Raw genomic sequence first — 13,732 nt, 5'->3', positions numbered from 1 at the left:
TAATATTCATCATACTTTCCCCCGTGCCTACTCTCTTTCCTGGTTTAGGTAGTTCGCAGTTATACTTTTCTATTTTTTACCTATTATTCTCATTTTGAGAGTTTTGTTTCACTATATATTAAATTGTTCAAACTGGATATTATATTGTTACATGAGGGTAAGTTGCTCTCATTGAGAACTCATCGTCTTGCTTTTCTTCCTCACTCCTAACCCCCCAAAAACCTCACACTACTTTGATTTTTACTAATACCACTAACATCCTGCTGTTTGCTCAAATTCAAGATGAAAATAACTAATGATCTTTTCTATCTCTGAATAAAGAATATAGGTCCCATAATAAGCACATATCTCAAGCACAGCTGAGTTGCTTTTCTGTAGTAAGTGTATGGACATACTTTATGTGCATGCATTAACACCTATATATTTTAAAAATCAATTTGATTATCTCTACTTGATATTTGATTATCTCCCCTTGATATGCTTTTAATTCAATGTAGGTTTCCCTTGTAACCTAAGATGATTACAGAAAATGCAATTTAACCTATAAAACATCATTAGTAAAGTATATATACTATAAAGCTGTTCTTAATTCAGTGCCATGTTGCTACTCTCTTCCATTGGTGCTTGAATATTTACTTTTGTGATTATATTAACTGCATTTCTCTCTTGGGATTTAAAATCCTGGAGTCAACTAGTTTGCTGTATATAGGCCTTACTATAGAGCTTCATGAAGGGAAGCATAATAAACAGCTGTTAGTAGTAACAGCAGTTACTAATTATTGCTGCGTGCCAGGTTCTTTAGCAAGCACTTATAAGCATTGTTAAAATCATTTTTCACAGCAACTGTATGAGAATAGGTATTATTATCCATACTAACAGATGAGGTAGTTTACTTGAATTAAGTAACTTTCTCATAGTTGCACAGTTGGTAAGTGGTGGGTTTGGACTCAGAACCCAAAGTCCACATTTTAAAACAGTATGTTACACATATTATCTCCATATAAATGAAAAAGAAACATAAAAATTATGTGAACAAATAAAGCATCAGGAAGCATTTGAAATTTTTATATTTCCTAACTTTTTTTTTGAAACTGATTATTAGCTTTCCACCAGGAGATGGGTGGGAGAAGAGACATATTCTTCAGTCTTGCTCCTTCTTAGTGGTTCCAGTAAAATAGTTCAAGATTAATACTGTTGTCTTAAATGAAATAATGTATGTGATATCTGAAAATTCTTTGTAAAGCTAAAATGTACTATATAGTTGTGAGATGCAGTTAGAAAAGGGGTTTGTTAGTGACCTGTGAGTCGTGTTATGTTGTGCCGTTCCTGACAAGTGGGATGAGCTGCTCATGCCTCTTGTACTGACCCCTCTCATGAGCCTTTCCTGATGTTGTGGCTACCACCTACTTGATAACAGTATACACTGTGCTTCTAGGCTCTATTGGGCCATGATATAGAGCAGCAGAGCTGTGTAATGTTAGGGTGATATTTAAGACACCTAATTATTCCCTCTGAACCAGGTGGGCTGGGTTTATATCTTAACTCTCTCTTCTTTCTCCCCAAAGCTAGCAGTGTCATATTCAGTTCATAAATGGTAACTGTGTTTAATGTAAAGTGGTAGCAGTAACAGGAGAAAACCATCTTATGTAATTATCATCAAAGGAACATGGAGAAAATAAGGCAAAAAGTTTGTCCTTCAAAATAAATGATGGAAAAATGTACTAGCTGCACTTCCTTTCTCTAAATATAGCTGTCAAACCTATAACACCCTGTATCTCAGCCTGTCTTTCCCACATTCCTTAAGCATTGAGAATTATTTTTGCCACATCTGCACACTTGTAGATACATACACAAAATCGTTATGCTTTTTAATACTCATCTAGTGGCCTATTGTCTTTATCTAAAGAAGTTCATACTCATCCTCAGTTTAGCCTTCACATAGTCTGCCCTCCCTGTCCACTTTTCCACAATTCCAGAACATCTTAGCACTGCATACATACATATCTCTGTTTTGACTACCAGTACAAATAGCAATTATTTTCTCCAGATGGTACATGGTTTATTTTACACCTCTCCTCATTTACCTCAAGAGCCCTAAATCGGTGCTTCCAACTTTAAATATTTGTTTTTTTCTCAGAAAATAAAATATAGCAGTTACTTACTGTTCTGTAGAATATCCATATCTTTATCATTAGGAGGTAAGGCTTTTGAGAATGCTGCACTTTATTACACATTGAGACTGGCGGAAAAGTGAAAATAAAATATTAGATAAAGTTCAAATTTGATAAAAAGTATTCAGAATCTTGTGTATTTTCATTTTAGCACGCTCCTTTCGATGCAATGGTTATAGTAAAAATCAGCTATTATGTTGATGAGAAGATTTTTGAGAATGAAGGAAGGTGGAAGGTATGTTAAAACAAATATTTTATCCCTTTTCTCCTCATGTTTTTATAGATATAATATTTTAAATTCTTCCCTACTTTTAGGGTTCAGAGAAAGTACGAGATATACCACTTCCTGAGGAGCTTGTTTTCACTGTGGATGAGAAAATATTAAACAACGTCAACCAAGCTAAAGCCCAGTATCTCAAGCAGGTAGATTTTCACTTTTCTCTTAGATAGTAATGCTTTCTCTTAACTACTATACATAAAAATTTGGCTATCATCTAAGCACGACAGCATGAAACATTTTAAAATTATAGCTTTAATACCTTTATTTATGTCTGATAATTACTTTAATGCAAATGATAATTGGTTACCTTTAGAGTATTCTCCTTAGGTCATATTTCACTGTTCCCATTTAATTCTTTTTGTTAGGCATCTGATCTACAGATTGTGGTGCATCCCTTTACATCTTTTGGCAAAAAGCTAACCAAGAAGATGAAGCTTCACCCTGATACATTTATTCAGCTTGCACTTCAGCTGGCCTATTACAGACTTCATGGGCGGTGAGGACCATTTAATTTCCACTTTCAGAATCTTGAACTCCAAGGATATATCTTTATCATAGCTATTTCATCCTAACTCACAGTGTTTTTCCCTACTTTTTTTCCCAATTGGCACCATGTCCGAATTTGTACTTCCATCAACAATAATTCCAAAGAATGGCAGATTTCAATTTGTGACACTTTCATAGTCATTCCTTGTTTTTCATTACCTTAATACTTTTGAAGTGTCTGCTATCTTCTAAGAGGGGTTTTCACATTCTTTGGAATTCAGATCACTTGGTTTTCTTGCAGCTTAGTTTTCAGATGGAGTCATGAAAAGGTATGATTTTGTAGATTATCTAGTCTTTACTCATTTTTAGGATAGATAGTATATTGTGACTTTCTACATCCTAAGCAGAAATGGAAGCTTCATGATCTTGCTTGTTTTAATACAATCTGAGAATATCTGTCTTTAAATGGGATGTTTAAATCATTTACATTTAATATAATTATTAGTAAGTTGGGTGTAAGTCTACCATCTTGCTGTTTATTTTCTCTTTATCTTATCTGTTTTTGTTCCTTTTTACCTTCTTTTGAATTCATAATTTTTTAATTGTTCCATTTTATCTTTATTAGCAGCTATATGGGGTTTTTTCTTAAATAAAACTTGCCATTTTAACCATTTTTAAGTATATAATCCAGTGGCATTCACTAATATTCACAGTGTTGTACAAACATCACCACTATCTTTTTCTAAATTTTTTTCATCATCCCAAACAGAAACTATATGCATTAAGCAATAACTTCCCATTCCGCTTCTGCCCCAGCCCCTGGTAACCTCTAATCTACTTTTGTCTATCTGAATTTGCCTGTTCTAGATTTTTCCTATAAATAGAATTATATAATATTTGTCCTTTTGTGTCTGACTTATTTCACTTAAGTATGTTTTGAAATCTGGAAGTCGGAGTCCTTCACCTTTGGTCTTTTCAAGATTGTTTTGGCTATTCTGAGTCCCTTGAAATTTCATATGAATTTTAGGATGGGTTTTTCATTTTTACAAAAACATCATTAGGATTTTGATAGAGATTACATTGATTCTGTAGATCACTTTGTGTACTATTGTCATCTTAACAATACTGCCAGTTAGGATTCCAATCCATGAACATGGGGTCCCTTTCCATTTATTTATGTCTTTTAAATGTTCTTTTAGCAATGTTTTGTAGTTTTCGGTATATGAGTCTTTTCACCTCCTTGGTTAAATTTAATCCTGAGTATTCTTTTTGATACTATTGGAAATGGAAATGTTTTCTTAATTTTCTTTTCAGATTGTTCATTGCTAATGTATAGAAATTGATTTTTATGTATCGATTTTGTATTTTGATACTTTACCCAATTTATTAGTTCTCACAATTTTTTTGTAGACTCTTCAGGGTTCTCTAAAGATCAAGTGTCGGTGAATAGAAGTAGTTTTGCTTTTTCTTTTCCAATTTGGATGTCTTTTATTTTTTTGCCCCCTGGCTAGAACTAGTACCATGTTGAACAGAAGTGGCAAAAGCAGGCATCCTTTCTTCTTCTTCATTTAGGTGGAAAATTTTCAGTGTTTTGTGTTAGCTATGGGTTTTTCATAAATGCCCTTTATCATGTTGAGGAAATTCCCTTTTCTTTGTAGTTTGAGTGTTTTTATTGTAGAACAGTGTTGGATTTTGTGAAATGCTTTTTCTGTATCAGTTGAGATTATCATGTAGGTCTTTTTCTGCATTCTATTAGTGTGATTGATTTGTTGAACTACTCTTGCATTGCTGGGATAAATCCCGCTTGATGATGCTGTATCATCCTTTAAACTGCTGAATTCAGTTTGCTGGTAATTTGTAGAGGATTTTTACATCTGTTTCATAAGGGATATTGGTCTATAGCATCTTTTGTTGTACTATCTTTGACTGGTTTTGATATCAGGGTTATGCTGACATCATTATGAGTGAGGAAGTGTTCCCTCTTCGTTTTTTTTTTTTTTTTTTGGAAGAGTTTGAGAAGATTTGGTGTTAATTCATCAACGAAGCCATCTGGTCCAGGACTTTTCTTTATTGGGAGGTTTTTGAATACTGATTAATCTCCTTGTTATTGGCCCAGTCAGATTTCTGTTCTTGAGTCATATTTGATAGTTTGTATTTCTCAGAGTATGTCCATTTCATCTACGGTATCCAATTTATTAGTATACAGTTGTTCATAGTATTATAATACTTTGTATTTCTGTAAAGTCAGGAATAATGCTCTCTTTCATAGCTAATTTTAGTCATTGGAGTCTTATCCTTTTTTTTCTTAATGTAGCTAAAAGTTTGTCAGTTTTGTTGATCTTTTCAAAGAACCAACTTTTGGTTCAGTTAACTTTCTCTATTTTTTATTTCTGTATTTTGTTTATCTCCACTCTATTTTCTTCCCTTTGCTAGCTTGGGGTCTAATTTGTCCTTTTTTCTAATTCTTTAAGGTGTGTAGTTAGTTTATTGATTTGATATCTTTCTCCTTTTTAATGTAGGTGTTTACAACTATAAATTTTCCTCTGAACATTGCTTTCGCTTAATCCAATAAGTTTTGGTGTGTTGTGTTTTCCTTTTCATTCATCTCAAACTATTTTCTAATTTCCCTTGTGATTTCTCCCTGACCAATTAGTTTTTTAAGAGTATGTTTTAATTTCTTTATATTTGTGAATTTTCCAGTTTTCCTTCTATTATTGACTTCTGGCTTTATTCCATTGTCATTGAAGAAGATACTTTGTATGATTTCAGTCTTTTAAAATTTATTGAGGCTTATGTGGCCTAATATATATTGACTTTTCCATGTGCATTTGAGAACTTTTATTTTGCTATTATTGAGTGGCATATTCTATATATGTCTCTTCGATCTGGTTATTTATAGTGTTCAGGTCCTGTTTCCTTATTGATCTTCTGTCTACATGTTCTATCCATTATCGAAAATTGGGTATTGAAGTCTCCAGCTAGTATAGTAGAACTGTCTAGTTCTCTTTTCAATTTTGTCAATGTTTGCTTCATATATTTTAGGGTTCTGTTGTTTGGTGCATATATTTTTATAATTGTTATATCTTCTTAATTAAACCTTTTCAATATATACTGTCTTGTTTTCCTCTTTTAATCTTTTAACTTAAAATCTACTTTGTCTGATAATAATATAGCCACTCCAACTCTTTTCGTTACTATTTTCATGAAATATCTTTTCATCCTTTTACTTCTAACCTCTTAATATCTTTGTATCTAAAGTTAATTTCTTGTAGACAGCATATAGATAGACCATGCTTTTATAATCCATTCTGCTAACCTCTGCCTTTGATTAAAGAGTTCAGTCTATTTATATTTAAAATAATTATTGCTAAGGAGAGATTTGCTTCTGCCTTATAGTTATATTTTCTGTAGGTCTTACATGTTTGTTTCTTCCTCAATTTCTCCATTACTGCCCTTTTTTGTACTTAGTTGATTTTTTGCACTGTATCATTTTGATTCCCTTCTTTATCTCTATATTCTTTAGCTATTTTCTTTGTGGTTACCTTGGAGATTACAGTTAACATCTTAAATTTATAACAACTTGGTTCGAATAATACCAGCTTAGTTTCAATAGTATACACTCTGCTTCTATACAATATGAACTACCCTCTTTATTTTGTTATTGTCACAGGTCATATCTTTTTACATTATGTCCCCATTAACATAAATTTATGTCAGTGTTTTGTTCACTTGCTTTTAAGTTAAAAAATACTGTTAAATATGTTGCTGTCTCCTGTTTTCCTTATAAACTGGTGTTTAGGTCTAGAGACTTGAGAACAATAATCAGTTATTTTTATTATTTTTTACAACAAAAAATCAAATAGTCAATGTTACTAATTTTCTATTTTATCCTTTAAGAATGAGATTGGGTTCAGTTGTTAGCCAACATCCATTATAAAGTTTACTCTCTGAGTTTTTTACCTAATATCTTAGTAACCATTGAGGATTATTATCAAGATCTGTTATTTCGTTAGAGGTTGCAGAGTAGTGATATTTTGTCATTCATTTTTATTGCTTTTATTTTTAATGTTTTTTAAAGAATGTTATTTTAGCTCTGTTTTATGTTTTTATTTGCACTTTCTTCTTCACATTTTAAAAGGATACTATTTTATTTCAGGAAGAAAGCCTTATAGAAACATGGAACAGAAGAGGCTCAATTACTCTGTTAGAGTCCTCTTAGATCCCACATTCCAACCTTTTACTCTCACTCCATTTAATCTCTTTAACTCAATTCCAACTACCAAGAAAGTAAGAGAGCTTTGTATCTAAAATTGTTATGTCATTCTCCAGCCCAGGAAAACAGTTATCACTCTAGGGAACTTCTTAAATCATGCTTTTATTTAGTTCTACAGTCATTCATGTTTTATATAAAGGAACGAAAGGCTAAGGACTCTGTATTACCTATTGCTGTGTGACAATTTACCCCAAAACTTAGTGGCTTAAAACAATAAACATTTAGCATCTCACATTTTCTGTTGGTCAGGAATCCATTTGCAACTTAGTTGGGTGCCTCTAACTTCAGGACTTTTGTAAGGTTGTTGTCAGGGTGTCAGCCAGGACTATGTTCTCATCTGAAGGTACTGCTCAGAGAGGAACCACTTCCATCCTCACTCTCTAATAGTTATTAGTAGGATTCAGTTCCTCTCAAGCTATTGTCCAGAAGCCTCCTTCAGTTTCTTGCCATCTGAGCCTCTCCATAGGGCAGCTTTCATCATGGCAGCTGGCTTTCCTCAGAGTATCAGGGTAAGAAAGTGAGAGCAAGACAGAGTTCTCTTTGTAACCTAATTTCAGAAGTGACATCCCATCACTTTGGTCATATTCTTTTTATTAGAAGTTAGTCACTAAGTTCATCTCCAACTCAAAAGTGAGGGATTATACCAGGGCATAAAATAGCAGGAGGTAGAGATCACTGGGGGAGATTTTAGAGACCATCTACCACAGACTACAGTTTACTATATAAACTGACAGCAGCTAAGCCTTTGAAATGTTCCATATTATACCAGGCCCTGTGCACCAGAGTAATTTTTGCTCCTTGATTTTGAAAATGGCCTCTTTGTTATTGAAAGTCTCAACTGTAGTTAATATTGTAGAACTTAGTCTCTGACCCAACCAGCTTTATTAAGCAAACTCTCTTTGTAATAACATTAGAGCATTTTCTTTCTTATGATAAATTCTCTTATTCTTATTTATTTATTTATTTTTTTGTAGCCCTGGTTGCTGCTATGAAACAGCTATGACAAGATATTTTTATCATGGTCGTACAGAGACTGTGCGATCATGTACAGTAGAAGCAGTCAGGTGGTGCCAGTCCATGCAAGATCCTTCTACCAGTGTGAGTATTTGAAAAGAAAAAATTTACAGCATTTTTTTAATTGTTCTAAAGAACCTTGGCCCTTGAATAACTAATTCTTTATCTCAATTCCCCTGGATCAGTAAAATACTTTCAGACATTCTTCCTTAAGTTTTCAAAAAATTTGTTCATTTTCCAGTTGACTATATAGTTGGAAGGATAGGAAATTGGAAGCCCATTTGTATCATTTTCTAGGCAAAATATCTTCTTCAATACCTTGAGAATTTTGCTACTATTGATCTATATTTAGAATAACACCAGTAAAATACAGACTCTCCCAAAATTCCTTTTAAAGAAATCTTTTCTTAATGTGGTTGAACATTTTTGAAATCACAGATTCTTGTTTTCATGTATTAGTATCAGAACAGTTTTATATGTTTTATTTGTTTTATTTATATGTTTTATTTATTATATTTGTTTATATGTTTTATTTACTGTTCTTTCGGAAGCATTTAGAAAACAGGGTAGTTCTTTCCCAGTGCTATTTTGGCATTGCATTTATTTCTTTAGTTTTGATAGACATAGTTAGGTACATGTCAATTTATTTTCGTTTCATGGAACTGCTTCAGTATCATTTTTGTACAACTGTTCTCTAGTTTGAAATCATAGTTGCTTCTTTCTTTACACTTGTTAATGTCACTTCAGTGCTGCCCACAAGTTTATGTTTTCTTGTACCGGGAAAGAAATAATCAAGGTACAGGGCATATAGGGGAAAAAAAGGTAGTGGAAGCAGTGAGGAAAAGACACAGAAGTATGTGTCTCAGAGGTCTTCCTAAAAACTTTTTCATTCCCAAATTACCCAAGTCCTAATTACTTTGAGATCAGGTTTTTTATTTATTTGGTTTCTGTACAGCTTGTTATTGAAGCATCTCTTGATTTTTAACAGCTTTTTGAGCGGCAGCAAAAGATGTTGCAAGCTTTTGCAAAACATAATAAAATGATGAAAGATTGTTCAACTGGAAAAGGTACTTGTATTGGAATTATTTTGACTTAAAAAAATTCTCAGGTTGAAAAATTTTTTCTAACTGCAGATTTGGGGTTTCATTGCAGGATTTGACCGTCATCTTTTAGGTCTTTCACTCATAGCAAAAGAGGAAGGTCTTCCTGTTCCAGAACTCTTTACAGATCCACTTTTCTCCAGAAGGTAATATATTGTAGTGCTTTATAACTTTACCAGTTTCTTTCTACCTGAATGTTAAAAGCTCTTCAGAAACAATGTAAACATCTGTAAGCCTGGTATAATATCTTTTATTTGTGTTACACAGTGGAGGAGGTGGAAACTTTGTTCTCTCAACAAGTCTGATTGGTTATTTAAGAGTCCAAGGAATGGTGGTTCCCATGGTACACAATGGCTATGGATTCTTCTATCATATCAGAGAGGACAGGTGAGGCTGCTCTTTTTATTTTTACTGTGCTACAGAGTAAGAAAGCTATCACTTTTGTTGTTCGAATATTTCCTACACTGTGATTCTGATTGTATTGTTAGCTGTCACTTGCTAATGGGTAATTATTTTTACCACTAGATGTTTAATGTGTATTTGTTTCTCTGTCCTGCTTTTGAGACATTTGTCAAATCAGTCCTTTAGGTGTTTTGTGCAGAACACCATTTAAGGTTGAATCAGCGATCATATCATCATCCTCCTCAAAAAACCAGTGTACATATTAGCATATTTGTTCTATCCAAGGTATTTTATGGTAAGTTCAGGTGAAGTTAGCGTGCAAATATGTAATGGTTCATGGAGTTATAGACAACGCTAATGAGACCAAGACAAGAGACTGGTTGTATGTTTTTTAAAAGGTTTTACCAATTCAGATGCTTTTCATTTGGGTTGTATGAGGTTTGATTTAAGTTTGTAGCAAGAGTAAGAAAGAAAATATTAACCTGGTAGGGGAAAAAGAGAGTACAAGGTAATGTGGGATTGATAGGCATGAAAAAAGGTCCTTGTTCACGCAGTCTGGCAGTGTCTTCAGGGGTCTTTCAAAGCATGGAAGGTTTTATTATAAGAAAATAATAAAAAAAATAATAAAATGTTAAAAAATAAATAAATTTTAAAAATGTGGCTACATTGAGCACTGAATAAGAAGAGTGCAGGATTAGAAGCACTTCCAAAGGAATGTGAAAAATTGGAATGATAATATATGTATGACGTATTTCAGTTTCTAATATATTGTTTTTATACTTTTCCCTTTTTAAAGAGTTTATAGTGTTATTTTTTCAAAATTTTATCATCTGCTTTCATGTCAAGTGTGACAGTCTGTTATACCAGTGATGCGTGAATTTGTTGGCATCTAAATCCTTGGATTATATATTCCCATGATATTCAGTTTGTGTATATTAATATACAAATTAAAGGTTGAATGATAAAGATTAAACATTGATCTTATTAATATTTCTCATAATAAAGGGTCAGAGGTCTAAAATTATTACCAAATACAGAGAATAAGTAAGCATTCTAATAGAGTCCCTGACAAGTCGTGGATCCCATATTGCATGCAATGATAAATACCTTGGCTCTGATTTTTTTAAAAATACATTTTTAATGATCCTGGGGCAGAAGTTACATTCACTCATTCAGAAAGTATTTAATGAGAATATATAGTGTGTCAAGGATTTAGGTACTAAGGACATAAGACAGATAAGATCCCCCCCTCTTATGGCGTTTTATATTCTTTTTGAGAAAAAGGGACAAAAGCAAACACATAAGCAGGATAATTTCAAATACTGATGAATGCTGTGAAGGAAATAAGCAAGTTGATGTGGTAATAGAGACTAACTGGTGGGGAGATGGAACACTGCTTTATATAGTGTGGTCAGGGAAGGTGTCTTAGGAGTGACAAGGAAGATAAGATGTTAAGGATGAGAAGGACTTAGTCAAATGAATATCCAAGAAAACAGCTCTCCAGAATCTGATCACTGCTTACTATGCCCAATGCTGCCACCCAAGCTGAGCCACTGTCTTCTCCCACTTAGGTTATTGCAACAGGTTCCTATGTGATCTTTTTCCACCTTTCCTTCCCTACAGTCTATTCTCTACACAACAGTCCTAATGATCCTTTTAAAAATGTAACTCAAGTTATATCATTCTTCTAGTCAAAACCCTCCAAGGACTTTTTTTTTCACTCACAGTAAAATTCAGAGTTCTCCTGTGAGATCCCACATGCTCTAGCTCTCACCTCACTGACCTTATCTCCTACAGTTCTCCTATTTCACTTTACCCCAGCCACACTGGACTTCTTGTACCTTGAACAGACCAAGCAAGTTCCCTCCTCAAGGCATTCACAGTCATGATTTTCTTGGCCTACTATTCTCTTCCTTGAGACATATGTAAGAATCACTCCCTTCATTACAGATGTTTGCTGTCACCTGACCGTTTAAAATAGCACATACCTGCGAGGAAGGGGGAAGTGCTATTTTAACACTTGAAACTACCCACTGCATCTGTGTGTGTGTGTGTGTGTGTGTGTGTGTGTGTGTGTGGGGAAACTACCCACTGCATCTGTGTGTGTGTGTGTGTGTGTGTGTGTGTGTGTGTGTGTGTGTGTGTACATTGTGTGTCATTTATTTCCCTCCCTAGATTATAAGCCCACAAGCTCTGTAACTCCCTCATAAATGCGGTACACTCAGTAAATGTTTTCACAGTGATATTGTTGTGGGACATAAGTTTACAAGTCCTGGTGGAGGGAGGAGCTTGGCATTAGCAATTGAGTAGGAGGGTGGTAGAAGCAGTTGAAGAGAGATAGACAAGAACTAAATCCCGTAGGGCAGTGTTTTCAACTCGAGTGCCCATTAGAATCATCTGGAGAGCTTTAAAAGTAACGCTCCTTGAGATACTGATTTGTTGGGGTGGTCAGTTGTTGTAGGACCTTGTAACATGATAGGGAGTTTGGATTTTCTCCTAAAAATAATAGGAAACTTTTAACCAGTTTTAAGCATGAATGTTACCTGATTTATTTACATGTAAAAAGGACCATAGGCTACTATACAGAATATAAATTAGGTGGACAGTAATATGGGCAAGAATAAGATGAGAGAAATCAGGAAGCGCGGATGATAAGTCGAACAAGGCAGTTGTAATAAAGCGGAGATAAGTGGAGGGATTTGAGATATATTTTGGAGGTAGAACCAATAGTACTTACTGACAGCTTGCTAATTTTGTTGGTGGCATTTACTGGGATGGAGAAAATTAGGGAAGAAATTGGTTTGGAGACACGGTAGGGTGTAACTAAGAATTCTGTTTTGTACATGTTGACTTAGAGATTTCTGCTAATTCAGGAATTTATTATTTATATTTATATATAAGATGATTTGTCAGTAGGCAGTTGTATATACGAGCATGGAGCTCAGAAAAGAGGTCAGGGCTAGAGGTGTACATTTACGAGTCATTACTGTGAATATACCCAAAATAATTTTCCAATGAAATGCACAGAAATGGTTTGGAAGGGATTTTTTTCATTCATTGTTAATTGTGAAAGTTGTATAACTTAAGAGATATTGGTTTATTTTTGAAATAGCATTTTATTTTAAACATACTACATGCTCATAAAAATATTGTAAAATATTGAAAAATTTAGATCATATTATAAATATTTTAGTGTTCTTTTTGTGAATTCATTCTCATTTATTATTTCAAGCAATTCCCAGTGCTATTAAATACGCTTTGAGGTATCTTAATGGTTGAATAATGTCTAAAGGATTTACATAATTTAACTTCTTACCTACTATTTCCAGTTTTTCATTATTACAAATAATGATAATATATACTTTTTTATTTCATCACATCATTTCCAACTCTAAAAATTATAAAACATTCTTTACCAATTTATAGGCAAAAATAACAATTTCTTATGAAATAAAACTTTTGTTACTGGCATCTGTGTATATTCTTTTGTGAAAGTACTTATTTCCTTCTATAATTTAGGAAGATAACTAATTTTTTTAAATTAACACTTAAATAGCAATTGTTCATCTTTGCAAAGAAGTATATTTAGATGTTGCTAAGTATTTGAGACTTATATGCATAGTGTAGCTAGAAATAACTAGTGACATGAATCACTAAGTGTAAAGAAGGCAGGACTTTTGTAGGTCCCTGTATATCTTTCAGCACATATGATCGACTCAAACATTAGTTTCATCATTGTATAATGAGACAGAGCATGGTCATCTACAAGCTTTATATCACACAACATTTTGGTTTTAACTTGAGCTTAATGCATGTTTTGCTATAGAAAATTTGAATGTCTGGAAAGGAGAAGGCTAGGGCCCAGTTTCTGCTCTGAGCCCACTGGAAGCCAGGTGTTTCTTTCCTATTTCCTTCAGTTTCCGGGGCCACTTTTATCACCCGCCAGACAGGGGATTTCTTCATCAGGACCTAGAAGGAGATAGTTCCAAGAGAGTTTCTCTCTGGA

The 13,732-nt window shown here is 33.6% G+C and overlaps 1 protein-coding gene across 3 annotated transcripts in view; it reads left to right on the top strand.

Moving 5' to 3' along the window:
• CROT (carnitine O-octanoyltransferase) overlaps window positions 1-13,732 on the top strand; it is a 48,672-nt gene that overhangs the window by 32,902 nt on the left and 2,038 nt on the right. For all 3 annotated transcript variants that reach the window (XM_006925725.3, XM_015599793.2, XM_015599792.2), the window contains exons 11-17: window positions 2,323-2,406; window positions 2,487-2,594; window positions 2,817-2,947; window positions 8,185-8,308; window positions 9,213-9,291; window positions 9,377-9,470; window positions 9,592-9,711. In XM_006925725.3, the coding sequence (XP_006925787.1) occupies window positions 2,323-2,406; window positions 2,487-2,594; window positions 2,817-2,947; window positions 8,185-8,308; window positions 9,213-9,291; window positions 9,377-9,470; window positions 9,592-9,711 (740 nt within the window). The remainder of the gene's footprint in view (window positions 1-2,322; window positions 2,407-2,486; window positions 2,595-2,816; window positions 2,948-8,184; window positions 8,309-9,212; window positions 9,292-9,376; window positions 9,471-9,591; window positions 9,712-13,732) is intronic.

Source organism: Pteropus alecto, unplaced genomic scaffold, assembly GCF_000325575.1.
Source record: "Pteropus alecto unplaced genomic scaffold, ASM32557v1 scaffold69, whole genome shotgun sequence".
In the NCBI taxonomy this organism is placed as follows: Eukaryota; Metazoa; Chordata; class Mammalia; order Chiroptera; family Pteropodidae; genus Pteropus; species Pteropus alecto.
The sequence above is the reverse complement of the archived record's forward strand: the minus strand, read 5'-3'. Positions and strand labels throughout refer to the sequence as shown.